Raw genomic sequence first — 21,932 nt, forward strand, 5'->3', positions numbered from 1 at the left:
TGGGAGGAGGAGGCGGAAGTGGGGTGGAATGACCTGGGAGGGGAGTGGAAGAACTTTCCATTCCATCTGCGGGGGAGAGCCTGTGAATTAGCGTTTGCATTTGCTGAGTGAGCTTTGCAATATGATCATTGAGTTTTTTTATTTGATCATTCTGTTGTTGAATTTGCTTGCCCTGAGTTTCTAGCTTTTCTTTAAGTTGCTTATTTTCTCGGACAAGGGAGGAAGATCGTGGGCCCCAGCTCACCTTATTTTCCGGCGGAGGCTGGTCGGTCAGGGGCGGGAAAGATGGCGAGCGGTTCCTGGCGTTGGTCGAAGCGGCGGACGCGGCGGACCTGGAGCGGACGCGGTTAGTGGAACTCGTCCGGTGCTTGCTTCGGGATTGCCGGGTTGTTTGCTCGGCGTCTGCACCAGCTGTCGAGCGTGTCAGTCTCTTGTTGCCCGGTCTGTTGAATCGCTCCGAGCAATCGCGGGAGCCCGTAAAATGGGGGCCGCCGCATAGAATGCACTGGGGTGGACACGTTGGAGGGTCGGTCGGTACATGGGTCTCCCCACATCGTTGGCATAAGTCCTTTTTGGGTGCCGTGCACACGTCGCTGCGATGTCCCGGACGACGGCAGTTGAAGCAGGCTTCTGCTTTGGCGATGAATGGATGGCAGTGGTAGACCGCTCCATAGAAGCGCAGCTGTTTAGGTACTGATTTGGTATTTATGAAGGTGACCAGAATTGATTTGGTTTGGCCGAGTCGGCGTGCATCGGTGATGAGATAGGAGGGGCTTTGGTTGAACGTTTTTAGCTCTGTAAAAATTTCTTCAGATGTCTGGTCGTAGATAGCATTATAAATGATGCCTCGAATGGCGTTGTCCGGAGGAGCGATATACGTTTTCATTGGGTAGACTTGGTCGATTATCTTTATGGATTCTAGTTGTACATATCTGCGGGCACGGTCTTCGGCTGGCGTGCTGATCGTGAATGAATTGTGCCTGGGGTTGATTCGGATGGCGTCTTGTGTTCGCACTGCGTCTATTGGTAGCTGCAGAGCGCTGGTGACTAGAGACAGCATATAGCCCCCGTTGTGTTTACTTAGGTCGAGGCCTCCACCGGGACGGAACACGATTTTAAGGTCTCGTGTCGGGAGCTTGGGCAACGGTGGCGGACGCTTTAGAACGGTGGAAGACTTGCCTTGCGTAGGCTGCGTTGGTGTGGCTGTGCCGGCCGGGGGCTGATGAGTCGAGCTCGTGGGGGCTTGCTGGGCAGAGAGGACATCGGGGTGAGCCATACGTCGAGCCTCCATGGCTCGGTCCCATCTTGATGCAGTATCAGTAGTCCCATCTTCAGTGCGTACCATGCCGCTGTTGGTGGGCCGTGAAGTCGGGGGAGTGAAGGGTTAGGCCTAGGCCTAATGTGGCGGTGGCCGGCTCCCAGAGCAATCTCAAAGTTTATCCGCAAATTCGGGAAGACGGACCCGAAGAGAGGGTGGACAGGTGCTTAACACCTTCATGCGTCGATTGCGGCTATTCGAAACATGAACAGTCAAGAATTCCGCACTCACGGTCGAAAATTGGAGGAGCTGATGCGAACACCAAGCGTCCGTGTCAAGCTCCAAGCCAAGACCTCCCACGAGGCAGCGGAGGTGGCTCAGCTACAGAGCCAGTAGCAGGCCCGTGAATTTGTTTTTCCTTCTTCCTACAGCCACAACAACAACAACGTACACCGCACGTTTAAGATCCCTAGGTGGTCGAAATTACTCCGTAGCCCTTCACAACGACTCCCCTTTCTCTCTTTCCACTTTCACTCCCAAGAATTCAGTGTTTTTAGGCCCGAAAACATAGTCGCGTGCTAGCCGTAAACATGACATTGAAATAAGAGTATACACACGAAGCGTCTTTAACATGCCGCCGATACATACTACCGCTACAGAAGTGCTATCCACGGGAGTTGGTTGAAGAGGAGCGAAGAAATGAAAGGCTGAAAGCTCGAGCGTCCGAGACACCCGAACAACAAGAATGTCTCGCTAAACGACGCTGCAAAGCCGAGTCTGAAACGCCTGAAGCACAACCATAAGCTAAACCGTAAGCATATCCACAAGTTAAACCGTAAGCATATTCATAGCCTAAATCATAAAGCAAAACCATAAGCTAAACCATAAACATATCCATAGGCTAAATCATATAAAGCATAACCATAAGCATCACCCAAGCTTTTCGCTTCGAGATATCCAGGCTTAAGCTTAGCTAAGCCCCAGCCAATTTATTTTGTTTTGTTTTATGCGGGAACACCATGCGACCAACCTATTCACTATCAGGTTTAGCAAGCGGCAGTTGTGGCAACCCTGTATTATGGATAAACCATAACGTTGGGCGGTTCGAAACTAAAAGCACACAAAAAATGTTACCGACGCGTCGGCGCCGGTCTACCGGCTTCCTCCCTGCAGCGCGCCATTCATTTGTCGGACACTTGAGACGTCGTTTGCAACGCCGTCCAAACTGAGTTCGGATTTCACCGACGCCGTGTCACGATTCGCCGTACGCCCTCTCTCTTTCCCACTCTCCGATGTTAATGTCAACGCACGTTAAAGATCCCCCGGTGGTCGAAATTACTCCGTAGCCCTCCACTACGGCTCCTTTTTCTCTCTTTCCCCTTTCACTCCCACCTTCCTCCCTTCCCTTACGGCGCGGTTGAGGTGTTCACAGAAAACAAGTGAGACAGTTACCGCGCCTCTCCCCCTATAAATCAATCAATCTGTGTTGTGCGTTCTATGGTTGCCAGTAAAGCAGCAATGACATAACATGAGGCTGCGGCGCGCGTCTTTTTCTCCCTCTTCCTTTTCTTTCTTCTCTATTTTCTCTTCTGTCCGCACGAGGCAGCGGAGGTAGCTCAGCTACAGAGTAGCAGGCCCGCGCATTTTATTTCCTTCTTCCTATACAGCCACAACAACAACAACAACAACATCACATGAGTAAGCTCTATAGCTATGTTTTCGCATGCTCCCAACCCAGTTTCTGCAATGACCCCTGATATCTTCTTGCATTTGCTCTGCCGAAGAGCTGCTAAAGAAAGTAACCGTGCACTGAGCGAGAGAGTGCAAATATCTATACAATATGGTTTCTGTACAGGATGAACTGAAAAGAATGCAGATATTCCGCCATTTACTTAAAAGCATATGTGTGTCTCTTGATTTGGCATCGAGGCAGTGTACATGGTTGCAATGGTTCGAACTACTGTTGTGTTCTTGACATAAACGCGCTTCCTTACTAGGAAGGTGGACGAGTGTTTGCCTGTATTTTTGGCTACTTGCATATCCTCTCCTTTCGTTGTACGCAAGATGCTGCGTAATGTCAACATGTGTAAAACACCAGTAGGATGTAATAACCAATAGCACATTTGTATGCCTGAATGCTCATTGTATTTTTGTAACATTTTTGTAAGTGCCCTTTATTGCTGTGTCAAAAGATCACCATGAAGCCTTGTCCTGTACCAGAACCTTCAGTACCAATAAAATTCTCTTAAACCGGGGAGCAGACTTGAGATGCCTGTCGTCCTTTATTAGAACCCCCCCCCCCCCCCCCCTGCTATACTGTTTCCCCCTCTGGGGAGTCGTTTTTTTAGTTTGTTGTGTATATGTAATCTATAGCTTTTTGTATAGTGCTTTAGTGTGTGAGTAATGTGCGTTTTTGTATGTATGTATGTATGTATGTATGTATGTATGTATGTATGTATGTATGTATGTATGTATGTATGTATGTATGTATGTATGTATGTATGTATGTATGTATGTATGTATGTATGTATGTATGTATGTATGTATGTATGTATGTATGTATGTACCCAATAATTTCTCTTTATAACTGTGCACCTACGCGCTTTTAAGGCAGAAACCCTCATAGGCTAGCGCATGAGTGTCCGTCCGTGCGCGCGTCCGCGAGTAGTGTCACACACACTTCGCGAGATTACGATTCACGCGTAGCAAGAGCCAACGCTAACCTCACCGGGTGTCCGATCCACGCGTCCGTGCTGCGCCTTTCATCACACATTATGTCTATATGATTAGTTAATTACAGCCAAAAATAATAATAATAATAATAATGTGAAAATAAAATTTGCCCCGCCGCGGTGTTATGTACAGTGGTGAGACGCCCGACTACCGTGCCACATGCAGTTCCCGGGATCGATCCCGACCACTAGCGGCTGCGTTTCAATAGAGGCGAAACGAAGATGCGTCCGTATGCTGTGCGATGTCAGTGTACGTTAAAAACCCCAGTTAGTCGAAATTGCTCCATAGCCCTCCACTACGGCTTCCTTTTCTCTCTTTCCACTTTCACTTCCACCTTCCTCCTATAATTTATGGCGCGGTTCAGGTGTCCACAGAAACAAGTGTGACAGCGTTTTTCCGACTACCTGGAGATCTTTAAAATGCACTGATATCACAGCACACAGACGCCTCTTCATTTCGCCTCCATCAAAACGGAAACGTATTCGCTAGTGCTTGGGACAAGGAAATTTCCAGTGTGTGGCACCAGCCCTGTCCTTGCTAACAAAAGCTAAACAAGGGGCGTGCTACGTACCCGTGCAGCAGCAACGCTCAGGTATTCGCGGGAACGTGAGAAACGTATCATAGTTGTCCTTGTCTAGCGTCATGCCAGCGTGGTTGCCATGGGGACGGCCAGTGCTAGTTAGTGGCAGATAGTGATCGATAATGATAGGGATCTACATGTCATCACATGTCTACATGACATTTATAATAACCGGAACTGACATCATGGTGACGTCACATCCGGGCATGACGTCTCCAGGCGATTCACGCATATACGAAGCTAACCCCGTCGGCCGTTCGATCCTGTCGTCCGAGCGGCGCCTTTCACTTGGCGCTTCCTAGAACGCACCACACAGCATACAGAAGCGGACCCAGTACAGCCAGTCTTCTAGGTGGTGTTGGCACAGCAGGCATAAGCAGCGTTTCAAATTGGTTTACAGGAAGAAAAGGTGCAGTATCTGTCACAAACTAGTTTGGCTGTAGGAAGAAGGAAAAGAAAATGCACGGGCCTGTTACTGGCTATGTAGCTGAGCCACCTCCGCTGCCTCATGCGAAAAAAATTTGCTGTGGCTTAGCTCTGGTTAAGCCTGAGTGATTGCGAAAGCAATACCTCCCTGGCTGCACTTGGCTCTGCTGGTGGTTTGGCATGGCAACTAAAAGATTTACTCTGGACACAACGTGGTTTCTACTATTTGTTTATTCCAGTGAACACGCTTTGGTGGTCCGTAAAGTGGTGACTCTTGGTCTGAACACTGGCTCGCTCACTAAACTTGTAGAACGCCGCAGGGCTCGCCATTCTGCGGCATAGGCGCGTTGCTTAGCCAACCGCTCTTGCCTTCATCTGTCTCCTCGGCACGGCGCCAGCGTTTGCGCGCAGCACGTCGCTTCAGCGACGCCTTGTACAACTCCTCAGACAGTCGCCCTACGGGGCTGGGACGGCAGGTCAACGCCGCTTGCAGCGGGGGCTAGCCAGCCACCGAATTTTATCTGTTGTAGGCCGCCTTTGCAACCGCCACTGTTTCGGTGGTGGACGACAGCTGCTGTTGCGGCGCGCGTATTTCTCTCCCTATTCTTTCTCATTTCTTCTCTATTATTGCGAAAGCATTTTTCGGCCGTCGGTGGAGGTCGTTCCTTCGCTTCGTGACATCACGCTGTCACGTGGCACACTACCACGTGACAGCGTGACGTTACGACCAGAGGAGAGCAGGGGCCCCAACCAGAACCACCTAGACTAGGCCCGCCGCGTGAGGGCGCTCGCTAGGAGAGGATAAACGGGGCTAGAGTCCCTAGAAGTATTTGCTAGTCTGCCGTCCGAGCGGGGTTCCCTATGGAACCGATTGGCCGCTTCCCGGATGAAAGCGCAGGGGGCGCTGTACGCATTCGGAGCGTGGTCGCGTTGTGTACGTGGTGCTGTGGCGGTTGTGCCGTACTGCGAATCTGCGCCGCGCTGATCCCTTGGTGCCGTGACAAGGCTCGTGCACCACGTGCACTTTTTTCGCTCGCGAGCCGGAATGCGCGCAAATTAGCTAGCATGTGTGCAAGTGTGCCTTTTTTATGGATATGTGATCGCGTCATGTCCATGAAAACGGGGTAAGCGTGATAGTACGTGTTTCTTGCCCGGGTGCAAGACCGGGTAGCGATCGTGCAAGGTGAAATGTTCTCTCTTCAGGACACCGAAAGACGCAGGGAAGAGGCAAGAGTGGGAGCGCAACATCAAGCGCGGCTGCAAAGGCAATAACATTGTTTATTGTCTCGGCTAGGGCATAAAGGAATATGCAAAACGAAAATTAAAAGGCGTAATAAATGAAAGAAAATAGACTGGCTGTGTTCTAATAAAATTCAAGAGAGAACGATGATAAGGCCCTTGCGTGCAAGCAATGTACGAAGATGGGTTTCTCGGTGAAAGGCCCACTGCCGTCAGGTGCCGATATTGTCGGCTTCAGTGGCGGGCAAACCCACAAGTGGTGAATATCTTCCTCATTATTTTGTGAGTTGCAGACAGGAAATCCTGGACGTTGATATAAATATCGGTATATATAAATATCGGATGATCCGGATCGGGGTTGCCCTCACATTACCGTAACACGAATAAGCTAGTGTCGACGTTTGTGAGCGACACTTCAAACCCTGCTTTATTGAGCGAAGTTTTAGGACAGGTAAAGGTAATTGAGATTCCACAGGATGTTACGCAACTCACGAAGGATGCCATCTCAACGCTGTTTCCTGACACTCCAAAATACTTCTTGAAACCCCTGCCTCTCAAGAGAAAGGAGCGCAACTTGTACGAGCAAAAACAGGCAGCAGGAAGACCTGCAGAGAAAGAAAAAAAGTGCACTGATCCTGAAGCATCAGTGGAGCCAGTTGAAGAATACAGCGGTGGTGGATCGTGTGACGTGAGCCTGCTCCAGGAATGCAGAAAGCTGCATGCCACCGCCACTGGGGACAAATGTCGATCTTTCTCATGTTGAACAATGAACATTCGCATAGTGCCACTCAAGCGAGGACGAATCTCCGGAGGCAATTACCATCGGCGAGTTCTGTTCCATCGCAGTGGTGAAGCTGCCATGAATGCTGCTGTGTGCATTCGAGGGAACAAAGTCAAGGAGATAGCTGTAAAGTCGACAGAAGAGGTAATTAATCTTATTCAGGACATTGCGAAACTCAGCTTGTGTCCTGGCAGCGGATTGAAGCCTATTACCAAGACCTTTCCCACCTACAATGGGCGTTGCTTAATTTGCGACGAACTGTACCATTATTTCTGATGAAACATGCATATAGCCTGCAAATAGTTGCGAAAGTTAACTCAGAACACCCTGTCAAGAAGCAGAAAAAATTAAGAAACAGACTTCTATGTCTCGAGCAGTTTGTCGTACGAAGGACAAGGTGGCAAAGCTGGTAAAAGCTCTCGGTGAAATGAAAAATGAAAATGAACACCTTCAAGGACAGAGTTTGAAAGAAGTGTTAGTGCCCTTCCTCTCAACTAACAGCTGGCTGTTAAAATATGTTTTAGAGGTTGCAAAACGGAAGTCAACAAAAGTGATGGCATATTCTGATGAGTGGCTACTAGGCTTCCTAAGTACCAAAGAATGCCTATCAGCAGTTTGCCTGAAGCGCGGTGCGATTTGAAGGGCTCGGGTTCCCATCTTGCGTGCTTTAATTGTGCATGCATCCGAAAGTTTCTAGTTCTACATACGTATTATAACTTAGCTAAACGTCCGAAGAAGTTAAGATGAAACTATAGCGTGAATGAAAACGCCGGCGACAGCACTCTGTTGCTCGCACACATGGTCCTTGGAGCCTAGAATATGCGTCTAGTATAGTTCTCCATGCAAGCGCAATTGTTTGCAAAAAGTCCTCAGAAGTCTTCATTACAATACGGCACGGCGGTAGCTTCAGCAGGATAATAGGGTATAAAAAGCAGCTTCGTTTCTACATCGGCTCAGGGGCATGCGCGCAAAACTTCGCTCACGAAAAAAAAAGTCGCAACCGCGGTTATGCCAACAACTCGGCTGCGAATTAAATATTACGACTAAACTGAAATCAAAGACTAAAGAGCGGCATCGCATGTACAAGGCACCTGACAATGAGCATGCAGCGAATGCATTTCGAAGCGCACGGGCGCGCGCGTCGTCTGCTCCGTCAGCAGTGGCGCACTCCGGTTCACCGCAGCACCACCGCGGCGATCATTCAGCGGCAGCCCCCGCCGCGGCCGGCGGACGACAGACTAGCAGTATTTCTAGGGACCCTAACGGGGCGCTGGCCCAATCTAGTTCACTGTAGACATGACTAAGCGGAGCGCGCCTGCAGCGCCCCGTTTATCCTCTCCTAGCGAGCGCCCTCACGCGGCGGGCCGAGGAGGCCGTCAAGTGGCAGCCGCCGTGCCGAGCGAAGGAACGACTACGGCCGAAGAGACGAGTTGGGGCCCCTGCTCTCCTCTGGTCGTGACGTAATGCTGTCACATGGTAGCCGGAGCGAAGGAACGACCTCCACCGACGGCCGAAAAGTGCTAGCAGTATTGCTTTCGCAATAGTAGAGAAGAAATGAGAAAGAATAGGGAGAGAAATACGCGCGCCGCAACAACAGCCGTCGTCCACCACCGAAGCAGTGGCGGTTGCAAAGGCGGCCTAGAACAGATAAAATTCGGTGGCTGACTAGCCCCCGCTGCAAACGGCGTTGACCTGCCGTCCCAGCCCCGTAGGGCCAGGAACTGCCACCTCTTCACCACCTCCTCACAAACTTTAGCCATTAGCCAAGTAGCTAGTAGCCAGTGCCCCGCCGGGGTGGTGCAGTGGTAAGACGCCCGGCTACTGTGCCGGAGTACCCGGGTTCAAACCCGACCTCGGCGGCTGCGTTTCGATGGAGGCGAAACGAAGAGGCGTCCGTGTGCTGTGCGATGTCAGCGCACGTTAAAGATCCCCAGGTGGTCGAAATTACTCCGTAGCCCCTCCACTACGGCTCTTATTTCTCTCTTTCCCCTTTCACTCCCACCTTCCTCTCTTCGCTTACGGCGCGGTTGAGGTGTCCACAGAAAACAAGTGAGACAGTTACCGCGCCTTTCCCTTCCTATAAATAAATAAATCTCTCAATCTTGGCTAGTAGCCAGTAGTCGCAACTGGGGCGGTTTCGTACTGCGCATGCCAGGCGTCCGTGCGGTGTCTCTCATTTGGCGATTCCTTGAACACCGCATCACACAGCACTCAGAAGCAGACGCTGTACGGCAGGCGTCAGTGGCGTTTCAAATTGGTTTTCAGAAAAAAAAAAGCGCAGTATCTGTCGCAATTCTCCACGGGCACCTTAACCGAGCCGTAAGAAAAAGGAGGAATGTGGGATTGAAAAAATTTGACAGTGGCTTAGCTCAGCTATGCCAGGATATACGTAGCGAGAGATACGTTTCCTTGGCTGAGCTTGTTGTGGTTATTCATGTCTAGCAATGAGAAACAGCTTTACTGTAGCGAAAACTATATAATAATAATAATAATTGGTTCCCAGGAAGGGAAAGGCGCAGTATCTGTCACACTTGTTTCTGTGGACACCTGAAACGCGCCGTAAGGGAAGGGAGGAAGGTAGGAGGTAAAGTGGAAAGAGAGAAAGAGGAGCCCAGGTGGTAGCGAAAACTACATTAGGAGTTTCGCGCGGCGGGAGGCACATAACCATTGCAACCGTAGCAGCTGGCGGACGCCGCAGATGCCGCGCGCTCGCTGCTCCATCTATCAATCAAGAAGCAACCAAAAGATGTCTCGTCTTTAATGCAGCAAAATAGCTAGACAACCAGACTAACGCCCGGGATCGTGAGTAGCGCATCTTAATTCTCCTTCTCTAGAGTGAGGATGACAGTAGTGAAGATGATAGGCTAGTCAGCGGCGCATTTCGGGCGAGCGTGTACTCAGCATTCATACTCTATGTCAGCACTGGAGAGGATTGGATTGATCTAGAATAGATTAGACTGGATTCGAGTGGACTCGATTGGACAGGTTCGGATTGAATCGGACAGGATTGGTTGGATTGTATTTGACTGAAATGAACTGTACGTGATTAGACTGGATTAGTTTGAATTTGATTAGATTAGACTGGATTGGATTGAATTACACTAATGTGAATGGGATTAGATTTGATCGGAGAGGAGTAGGCAGCCCAGCGCCAGGCCCACATGCTTTCGCTGCGTGTATCCTGGCCTAGCTGAGCTAAGTCACGGCCAATTTTTTATGTTATGGGGGGGGACTTTGGTGAGGGGTTCGGTAGGCAAGTATTGGGGTGGCTGCACCTGGCCCTACGGAGCTGGCACTGGCAGATCCCCGCTGTTTAAGGCGGGGGCTAGCCTGCCACCGGCGGTTGTATCTGTTGTAGGCCGTCATTGCACCCGCCTCTGCTTCAGTGCCGGACAATGGCTGATGCGACGCATGTCTTTCTTTCTTTTTTTCTTTCTTTCTTCTCTGTTTTCTCCTCTGTCTGCACGATTCTCTCTTTCCACTTTCATCCCACCTTCTTCCCTTCCCTTATGGTGCGGTTGAGGTGTCCACAGAAAACAAGTGAGACAGCTAGTTACCGCACCTTTCCCTTCCTATAAATCAATCAGACAGTGAATGTAGCTCAGCTACAGAGCCAGTAGCAGGCCCGTGAATTTTCTTTTCCTTCTTTCTACAGTCGCAACAACGGGATCATTCACGCCATCTTGCAAAAGACAAGGACATGGCAACAGGAAAGGCGATACTGTAAGTGGAAGCGAAGTTAATTTTTCGGATAAGTAGCAGTGAATGCGGTATTGACTTTCTGTTCTATAAAGAAGAAATGCCACAATACGTCTGTCCGTATATCAGGCGTGATATACGCGAAAATTACGTTCTCTTCGACGGCTCACACCTCGAAAGTCGGTGTGCCATTAGCGATTTCCTCTACAAATTCGTGCGCCCATTCGCATTAAACTGAACCTGTGTTTATTTAAATCACGCGCATTTATGCTAGACCATCAAATCCCAAACGAGGTCAAACGGCTAACAATTCGTGCCAAAGTGTGGTCCTGAAATATAAGAAGAAACAATCTTTAGCGAACGCAAGACGTTTTGCATACGTTGTTCAGTTCAGAGGTATTCTACTTACGTCAGCCCGGCTAAGATAGCAGCGAGCGACTCGAAGTAACTCTTGTCGCTCCAGATGTACTTCTTCCCTTGACAATAATGAAGCGAAATCACTTCTGCCTGCGTTGAAAACAGGAAGTAACAGACATTTACACACGTTCCGACATTCTGATTGTCGGATACGTTATCTTTGAGCAGACGCTCCAGGTTCAAAACTATCTCAAATGTGCAACGTCAGCACTTCCCAATTATGCGATAATCAGCGCACTCTTAGCCTCTAATCTCCCTCAGTATCTCTGATATTGCCATTCCTGCTGTCACCAAATGAACAGTGCTTGGCTTCCCTTTGCATGAGGGTCGAGAATGTGCAAAGCCGTCTACCTCGCCATTGCCACCTTCGACTCGGTAATTCACCTAGTGCGGTGTGTGGTCACTCGGCGCTCGGGCCTTCACGAGGCTCATGCTTGCCGCGTTGCTCATGTGCACGCCCTCAACCCTAAGTTCCCTTCGTTCCCACTAACTAAACACCTCCGAGACCACCCTGGCAGACCTCTACAAGGCTCCTCTAAACCTCCTTTAAACATCCCTTTGCCACTAAGCTCTTCGCCAAGGGTCTCTTTCTTCCTCTCCGCTCTCTCATCAATCTTCATCATGCCTCCAAGTTAGCCAGTTTTTACCCGTCAGAGTCACTGGTTACTGACTTAGGCGGGCATCCCCTCATTCCCGTCTCCATCTTTCCACATCACGTATCGGCTTTCAAACTTCGTAAACTCTCACTTCTGTCCAATACGTCCCCAGTCCTCCATGCTGGTCGTCGTACAAGCGGCCGGCATAGAAAGCAGCGCTCAATACGATGCCCGAAGCGATGCGTCAATGCGATCCAAACTGTAATCTGCGAAAGCATTTACATGCCCTCCTTTGTCGCTAAAGCAAGCTATTCAGTTTTTCACAGCCCCGCGTATAGCTCATGAATTTGGGCGAAATTATAGCGACGTGGGCGGCTCCCAACATCGGCGTCGTAACGAGTAGAAAGTTCCTGCGGCGTGACATGGTGTTGCCCAACTGTCGAAGAACAAGTTCGCGAGCGCTGTTGGCGGGAGATAAGGACATGTTTCTGAATAGTTCGTTTTGGGGCGGTGTGAGAGGGTTGCCAACACTACGCGAGCAAGCTGTTTACGGGCAGGGTTGACTAACTGTTTCAGAAGTGTGACTCCGCCTCAAAAAAAAAAAAAAAAAATTTGTCTAATGGCGAAACGGATCACTTTCCCATCGGCGGAGCCTCTGAGCGCTGGTCCGCAACCCCCCCCCCCCCCCCCCCCCCTTCTAGTGACGCCCCTGATCTGACAATCCAGAGGAGGCTATCGGTCTCCGTGTTTTGAGCACAGGCATATCCGACATAAACGTCAGCAACCCTCAGCGCAGCTTAGCAAGGTAGCAAGGTTAAGTATAACGCACTTCAAACTTGCTCATGCGCCACTTGTAAGCTGAACGCAAGGGTTCGTACCTTGCCAAGGAATTTTGCAACGTCGTTTCGTTCCAAGGGCTGGTATAATCTCCGTTTTGGGTGGCCTCCGATCTGCGTCAGCGCACGCACATTTAAAGCAGCTGCTACATTAATGAAATCAAATTTACGTTTCCTTGATATTGCCGTCGTCGTTAGGTATTTCTATTTTAACTATCGGCTACGTATACTTCCATCGCTAGCAAGAGACACCTTTTTGCCAGTTGATTACAATGGCTCCAGACAGGGTAACGAGTTCCACAAAAACAGAACGCACAAAACCCAATGATAGCCGGGTATAAATCTGACCAGCAAACATTGCAAAATAGCCATCTATACCATATACCTAATACATATACCTAATAAATTAATATTTGGCGAACTTGACATCCGAGAACAAAATTGACAATAACAACGTCAATCAAACCTAATACAAGTGAAAACGGAAATAATATAATATTCTCAAATATAAGCCTCAGAGAATGCGATTAACTGTAGTATAAGAAAAAATTTAATGGGGACCTTCATACGGCCAAATTTTTGCAAATGAGACAAAGAAGAACTGAATTAAGGACATCATGCAGTGCTGCGTGTAGACCAAAACCCAATAATCGTACATCTCTGCTGTAAGCATTCATAGATAGGGTTTCCGTTTACAATATATAACACTACTAGTTAATGGACTCGTTCTTGCGCGTCTTCTTTTCGTTTGAGAATGGAACATATATCACGCATGCTTATTCTGAACGGGCGTAGTGGTTTTCTAAGTTAGATCGGTGGCTGTCAAAAAAAGCTTTATATTTCATTCGAAGGCGCTTTCGCGGTATAATAATAACTCGACTAGAAACACATGCCTATAGCTTTATCAGCAACTAGCGTCGTCTCTTGGTCGTCATCGCTGAGCCTGGAGTAACATGTTATTTTTAGAAAGCTATAGACTCCAGCTAGACCTTGCAGGAACGTTTTATTTATCGTAACCGAACCTTCCTAATCGTTGATATATATTTGGCCCTTAAAAATTACAAGGTTGCTTAAGTCGCTTTTCTTTCCAATCCACCTCATGTTCGTAGCTAAATTAGGCAGATGTATTTAAACTTGTGCCAATCACTGCCGAACTGGTTCTTTTGTGTGTGTGTTTTTTTTTAGCAAGCCGGGCAGAACGCGTCAACGAAGAGGGCTAGGAGCGACTATTTAAAGGGAAACATACCGGTTTAGGGTTTCGACGAGCCGAATGTTTAAAGCGTATGGTTTACGCACGAAATATTTTTGGCGCTAACATCCGAGACAAACTCGCAATCAGGGATTAAATCCGCAACGACAGACAGGCTTCTCTGCATCGCAAAGCGCGGGGTAGGATGTGCATGCTCACGTCATGGAAGGTATCGGTACACTACTCGCACAAAAACGCTTGATCTGAAGACGTAAAACTAACGCTACTGAAAGTTAAGTCATACAAGCGTTATTTAGCATCCTTCGATAGCGCACCGCAAGGCGAAAACGAGGGAAATAAGAAATATGACCGTCCGTGACGTCATTACGAACCTTCTCCGCAGCGCTTTAGTGCTGTTAGGGGAAGCTTAGAATTTAATTATTCATTCCATTGTCAATTTTAAAGCTAGCGCAAAAAAAAAAAAAGAAGAGAAAACAATCACCCTACATGCATTACCTAATGTCAATAGTTGAATATTGCTGGATTATCAAAAAGTGAGAAAGTTGCCCTCTAGGTCCTCAAACTCCACACCTTTCCCAAATTCGCAAAATTTGTCCCAAGAGGGTGAATACCTCGGCCAGTTGTTTTTCTATGGAGAAGAACAGGTCGACGTAGGTCTTGGCCTCGGCTATGTCGTCGTAACCCGTCTCCTGCAGGTACTCCATGAAGGCAATTGTGAACTCTTTCACCCTCTCGTCGTCGCTGTACATTTGCGTAGGCAAGAACCTCTCCGACGGATACACCTGGGCAGAGGAAATAACGTTGTTTTGTCATATTAGAGAGATTTAGCTTACCGTGATCCGCGATCCGCTACCGTGATCCGTCACCGCGCGTTCCACTGCGCGTGCGCAGATCCCTTTGACGCCGATAATGGCGCCACATACTTGATGTCGGCACATAGACCTGCCGCGTCGGGACCAATCAGCTTGTGCGCCCCGCCCAAGCGCGGTAGAGGGTCACGGTGGCGGATCTCGAATCACGGTAAGCTAAATCTCTCTATTACCTAAATTACCTAAAGTCACTAGCACAGCGAATTTCTTTAGCCTTGGCGGTGTGCATTAACCAGCGGCTGTGATGCATTACCAAAATGGCGCATGTACGTGCATTGGTAATAATAATTACGGTAGCATTTTCTTGTACCGGCATTTTTAAACACGGGAGACATTAAAAGCAGGAAAAACAACGATGTTTCACTTGAGAACATTATCCTGGGTCACGGTGCGCTCCAGGAATAGCTCACTGATCGTAGTCGCATGTTTTTGTCAGATGTCCTGGAAGACCTTCTTCAGGAGTGCAATATATCTACACGAATAAGCTTTTCTTCGCTTCAAAAATTGATATTGCAAAGGCATGTTAATGAATTTAAATCTTCCATTGCAGTAATCACCACACTGAAACAATTCAACCGATAATTAGCTACTGCAGGCACCTACTATGAGTTTGAACAATTTTACAGTACGTCCACCAGAGATAGTAACATATGTTAGTATAGCTAAAATGGCCTAACTTGTTCACAAATGGCGTCGATCACTGCTGCCGCGCTCTTGCATCACTGATCAGCAGACCAGGTCTCACGGTCTAGAAATGGAGCTTTCCTCTCGTTATGTATATTATATATATAGTCCTATAGTTAGAAGAAGCGCACGAACCCCGCCGGGGTGGCGCAGTGGTTATGGCGCTCGACTACTGTACTCAGGGACGCGGGATCGAATCCCGGCCTCGGCGGTCGCTTTTCGATGGAGGCGAAAAGCAAGGCGCCCGTGTGCTGTGCGATGTCCGTGCACGTTAAAGAACCCCAGGTGGTCGAAATTTCCGGAGTCCTCTACTACGGCGTCTCTCATAGCCTGAGTCGCTTTGGGACGTTAAACCCCACAAACCAAAACCAAACCAGAAGAAGCGCACGAGAGTCTGCAACTTCTTTGTCTTTCAAGCGCTACCTCAAAACCCCAGGTGACATTATTTCCCCCTCGAGAAAAAAAAGCCCAAGCTCACAGAAAGCACTGACCCGGATGGTGATTACGACTTTCAGCGGGTGAAATACAGCTTCATGCGAAGCACATGCACTACGTCAGACGAGCACTGACGACTAGAACTCAGTACAGTTCCGTCTGGAATAACCTCGTAAGTAACATCTGATAGGCGACGCAGCACTCTGTAGGGTCCAAAGTAACGACTGAGAAGTTTTCCTGATAGGCCTGGGCGCTGAACAGGTGTCCACACCCAGACTTTGTCACCAGGCTGGAACACGACGTTGCGATGACGGTCGTTATATCGGCGTGCATCTGTTGCTTGCTGTTTTGTAATGTGATGACGGGCGAGTTGGCGAGCTTCTTCAGCGTAGTTGGCGAATTCTTCTGCGTCAGCGGTAAGCAGCTGGTCGTCAGTCGCACATGAAAGCATAGCGTCCAGCATGGTCTGTACATCGCGTCCATATACTATAGGCGAAACAGAGTGAATCGAGTTGTTTTTTGGTCGGCCGTGTTTTATGCAAATGCGACATAAGGCAATATCTCGTCCCATGTTTTATGCCGCGCGTCTACGTACATGGCGAGCATGTCCGCTATTGTTTTGTTTAGTCGCTTGGTAAGGCAATTAGACTGAGGATGGTAGGCAGTAGTCTTTCGGTGATGTGTCTGGCTTAGTTTGAAAACTTCTTCAAGAAGACGCGCTGTAAATGCCTTGCCACGATCAGTGATGACGTATGAAGGGGCGCCATAGCGGAGGACAATCTGCGTCATGAAAAATTGTGGCACTTCGGAGGATGTTGCACGTGGTACCGCCATAGTTTCCGCGTAACGTGTCAGAAAATCGGTAGCCACGATAATCCAATTATTGCCAGATGACGACAGAGGAAAAGGGCCAAGAAAGTCCATACCAATTTGGTCGTATGGTGCTAGCGGTGGGGGAATCGGCTGCAGGAAACCCGCTGGCTTCAATGGCGGTGTCTTGAGTCGCTGGCACTCGCGGCAACCTCTAACATATCGATGAACGGTGGCGGTAAGATTGGGCTAGTAGTAGGCCTGGAGCACTCTGGTAAGAGTGCGTGCAAAGCCCAAGTGTCCAGCGGTGGGTTCATCATGGCAAGCATGAAGGATTTCATCGCGGAGATCTGCAGGGATGACTAGAAGGTAGGCTCGGTCACTGATGCCGGCGCTTTTCTTGTAGAGGATTCCGTCGCGCGTACAAAGAATGACAAGTTCTTAGAAAACAGTTGAGGTACCGTAGAATTGAAACCCTCCAGATGTTGATCACAGTTTTGAGGTCTCGATCAGCCCGTTGCTGGGCCTTTAAATCAGAAGAACTGATAATGCCAAGAAAATGGGCGTCTTCGTCCGTACTGTCATGGGCCAATTCCACGGGTGACCGAGACAGTGTGTCAGCATCTTCATGTTTATGTCCAGATTTATAAACGATAGAGTAATCAAATTCCTGCAAACGAAGACTCCACCGTGCAAGACGTCCTGCTGGGTCTCGGAGACTAGCCAGCCAACACAAAGCATGATGGTCTGTCACAACTTTAAATTTACGGCCGTAGAGGTAAGGTCGAAATTTCATTGTGGCCCGAACGACGGCGAGACACTCCTTTTCAGAAGTTGAATATCTTGATTCTGCCCGAAAAAGGGTGCGGCTGGCATAAGCGTTCACTTTTTCCTCGCCTTGCTGGTGCTGGACCAGAACAGCACCCAGACCAACGTTGCTGGCATCGGTGTGAATTTCGGTGGCGGCGCCCTCATCGAAGTGTGCAAGAACGGAAGGGATGTGCAGCCGTTGGCACAGCTCGGTGAATGCCTCCTGCTGCTCGGAAGACCAGACATACGGGACGTCATCACGTGTCAGGCGCGTCAAGGGTTCTGCAATTTTGGCAAAATCAGCAATGAAACGGCGATAGTACGCGCGCAGGCCCAAGAAACGTCGGACTGCTTTCATCGTGGTAGGGATGGGGAAGTTGACTACAGCGACTGTTTTGTCAAGATCAGGCCGGACTACGTCAGCGCTAACCACATGAACGAGAAATTTTAGCTGCTGATGTCCAAAGCGACATTTTTCCGGTTTGAATGTCAAATCGGTCGAGCGAAGAGCGTCCAATACCGTTCGCAGCCGTTTAAGATGTTGGATGACGTCGTCGAAATAAACCAAACAGGTTTGCCATTTAAGACCAGAGTATGGTGTCCATCATTCTCTGGAACGTCGCTGGCGCTGAACACAGACCGAAAGGCAATAATTTAAACTCATATAAGCCATCGGGTGTGAAGGCAGTCTTTTCCCGATTGCGCTCATCAAATTCTATCTGCTTTTTAAATCGATGGAGGAAAAAAACTTGGCGTTGCGAAGTCGGTCGAGTGAATCATTGATACGGAGCAATGGATATGCATCATGTTTTGTGATGTCATTCAGTTTCCTGTAATCAACGCAAAAACGCAGCGTGCCATCCGTTTTCTTAACGAACATGACTGGCGACGACTACGGACTTTTAGACGGCTAAATAACATCATTATTAAGCATTTCCTGGACTTGTGTCCAAATTGCCTCACGTTCTTTGGCCGAAATACGGTACGGCTACTGTCGAATAGTTCGGGCATCGTCAGACGTTAAGATGCGATACTTGGCGATAGAAGTTTGCCGGACTTTCGATGATGAGGCAAAGTACGGGGCCTACTCCAGCAGTAAGGCACGCAGGTCGCGTTGTTGACAGGACGAAAGGTCACTGCTAACATCGATGTGATCTAGAACACTAGGAGTATCAGTAACGTCAGACGCAAAGCATTCGGAAACCTCGTTTAACAGTTCGGCGAACGTGATGGCAGTAGAGCGATAGAGGTGGCGAGAATCATTAGTGAAGTTCGTGACGAGAGGTTCAGAGTGCCCATTGCTGAGATTAAGCTTCGAGCTGCACAGATGCCATGAGAAAATAAAAGCGAACGGTTGCCTTCAACAATTATCAGCCCGTCACGTAGCCCGTCGCACACAACACTCACAAACACTCTGGAGCGGGGAGGCACAGAAACACATTCGGCTGAAACTCTTAGGGCGCATGTACGTTGGCCGTCGGCTGGCAGCCGCTTTCTCCGTTGAGAACGAGACCGTTCGCTGTCGGAGATCGATGATGGCGCCATATTCCCACAGGAAATCCACACCGAGAATCAAATCACGAGAACATTCCCGGAGAACGACGTAACTGACAACAAACGTTGACGTACGGATCTGGATTCTAGCCGTGCACTGTCCAATAGGAGTAATTACAGGCCCCCTAGCCGTGCGTGTCTTCGTGCTACACCATAGTGTCATAACCTTCCTAAGATGCGCTGCCAGTTTACCACTCAAAATCGAAAAGTCTGCTCTGGTATCCAATAAAGCGCTGACGTAATGGCCATCGATGCACACAGGGATGTCCAGCGATAGCTGGTCTCGTGAACCAAATGCTGTCGTTTCTGGTACAAAATTCATATCTGTTCTCATTGGGGGGACTAATTTGTGCTGACATTTAGCGGCCCCGCCCCCGGAGGTTGCTCTACTCAATTTTCCCGGCGGGGACTTGGCGAGCGACCAGGCGGTACTCGCGGAAAGTCACCTGTTGTGGAAGGTGATGGCCGACGTGGAGATGGAGACCTGGATTGTTGGCGTGCCATCGGGAGGCTCTCTTGTGCGAGGTTGTCTCCAATGTCATGAGGTCGTTGAACGAACGTGTTTCTAGGTTTGTTGTCGTAAAAACCCTCCGGTTCGAGTTCCCTCTAAGGGCACCACCGGAAAATGTGACCAGGTTCCCCACAGTGATAGCAAAGGCGGCGGCTGTCAGAGGCCCGCCAGACGTCCGTTCGTCGTATATGTGTATATGTGACCGCGGTGGTCGCACATACCGCGTTGGTTGCAGTACAGGAATGTATTGCGTGGCTTCGTCGCGTACGATACTTGGTCGCGAGCGAGCTTAAATAGAGAGGAAGTCCGTTATGTTTTATAAAGCTTTAAAATGCGGCGATTCAACCCTTTTAAATATTAAAAATGCGATAACACTACAGCATCATCGTGAAACGTGCCCTCGGTGATAAAATTACCAGGACCAGAAGAGACGCCAGCTGACCGGAAATGACGACCGTACGTTTCAATGGATATTTGTTGTGCCTGTCTACCTTCTTCTTATACACTTTTGTAATCAAGAAAGTTCAAAAAAAGGCCAGCCACGGAGCAGAAGACGACACGACATGACGTTCTTTGTGTCGTGTCGTCTTCTGTTCCTTGGTTGTCCTATTTCGCGCCACCTTCACTTTAAGAATGAGTAACATACCAGTACCAAGCTTTATTGAAGAATATATCGTTCTTCGCGCCGTGTTGTCTTCTGCTCTGTATAGTCGCCATCTACAGCCGAGCAACAAGTGTTATCGAATTGTATATTCGCCTTCTTGGAAACGCTTTAACACCACCCAGGTGACCTGATGGTTTGGTTTGGTTTGGTTCGTGGGGTTTAACGTCCCAAAGCAACTTAGGCTATGAGATACGCCGTGGAGGACTCCGGAAATTTCGACCACCTGGGGTTCTTTAACGTGCACTGACATCGCACAGCACACGTACGCCTTGCTTTTCGCCTCCATCGAAAAGCTGCCGCCGAGGCCGGGATTCGATCCCGCGTCCTTGGGAACAGTAGTCTAGCGCCATAACCCCTGCGCCACCCCGGCGGGGTCAGGTGACCTGACTATTGAAATAGCGATTCCCTACACGTCTGTCTTCTCACAATCGATTATATATTCAGGTGACCTGAATATATGATCGATTGTGCGAAGACAGACGTGTAGGGCATCGCTATTTCAACATAATCTAATTAGTTGTCCCTGCTAATATCTCCCCTCGTGTTGCTTCGTGTTCTCTCTTGAATACGATTGCCGGATGTCTGTCGTCTCCGTCATTAGTTCGAAAGGTATCACTGATGATAATGTTCTGCAAGGCTACATTGGTTTCGCCTCAGTATTATTTTTTACATTGCGCCAAGGCACAAGTTGACAGAAAATGGACACAGACAGTCGCTGACTCAGCACTAATGGTTTCTTCTTGGGGGGAGGAGAGGAGGGGGGTCTGAACTTTGATGGAAGATGGCACATGTAACGAAAAAGATACGTCTTTGTTATAGTGGTTGTTGCGCTTTTACTGCAGCCTTCTCTCCTTTTCCAGTTTTAGTGTGACGTTTCAGAAGGAATAAGGAAGGGTTTCAGCCAAGCGGAAAACTACAAGCGTAGATGTATACCGGTTTACCGGGCAGCGGCTGCGTACCCGTGATCAGTTCAGTTCAGGCGTTCAGTCGTGTCCGACTCTTCGTGACCCTATGGACCATGTCACGCCACGCTTTCCGGTCTCTCACTATCTTCTTAACATCACATAGCTTCATCTGCAATGCCTCGAGAATGCCATCTAACCATCGCGTTCGCTGCCTACCCCTTCTCCGGCGACCCTCAACCTTTCCCAACATCAAATCTTTCTCCAGCGACTCCTCTCTTCTCATCAGATGACCAAAGTAGCTGAGCTTTAACTTTAGAATTTGACCCTCCAATGAGCAGTCAGGGTTTATGGTCGACAATATCGACTGATTTGATCTTCTGGCAGTCCAAGGAACTCTTAAGAGTCTTCGCCAGCACCACAATTCAAACGCGTCAATCCTTCGGCGGTCAGCCTTTTCCACAGTCCAACTCTCGCATCCATACATCACAACTGGAAAGACCATAGCACGGGTTATACGGATCTTGGTTGGCAGGCTAATGTCTCTGCTCTTTACTAGGCGGTCAAGGCTAACCATTGCTCTCTTTCCCAGAAGCAGGCGTCTCCTAATTTCATGGCTGCAGTCTCCTTCCGAGGTAATCTTGGCGCCCAAGAACAGAAAATCTGTCACAGCTTCCACTTCTTGTCCATTGATGCTCCAGGACTTGATAGGGCAAGACGCCATGATCTTCGTCTTTTTAATGTTCAGTTTAAGCCCAAACTTCTCACTCTCTTCTTGTACCCGTGATATAGTGGCCTTATTCTAGCCACTGTATCCGGGTTTGCACCGCCTGGCCATGGTATGCTCAACGCACGTCCAGTGAAGCGGATTACAGCTACGCTTGTACTGGGTCGTCCACTCTTAGTGCGAACAATCAA

The 21,932-nt window shown here is 48.9% G+C and overlaps 1 protein-coding gene across 1 annotated transcript in view; it reads right to left on the reverse strand.

Annotated features, from left to right (window-relative positions):
* Positions 1–21,932, reverse strand: part of LOC146189166 (uncharacterized) — a 75,180-nt gene that overhangs the window by 40,646 nt on the left and 12,602 nt on the right. Inside the window, exons 6-8 of the mRNA XM_084605196.1 lie at positions 14,387–14,557; positions 12,608–12,679; positions 11,126–11,223 (exon numbers count right to left, since the gene is read on the reverse strand). Coding sequence (XP_084461322.1) covers positions 11,126–11,223; positions 12,608–12,679; positions 14,387–14,557 — 341 coding nt within the window. The remainder of the gene's footprint in view (positions 1–11,125; positions 11,224–12,607; positions 12,680–14,386; positions 14,558–21,932) is intronic.

This window comes from Amblyomma maculatum, chromosome 5 (assembly GCF_055883805.1).
Source record: "Amblyomma maculatum isolate TAMU_Amacu chromosome 5, ASM5588380v1, whole genome shotgun sequence".
Classification (NCBI taxonomy): domain Eukaryota; kingdom Metazoa; phylum Arthropoda; class Arachnida; order Ixodida; family Ixodidae; genus Amblyomma; species Amblyomma maculatum.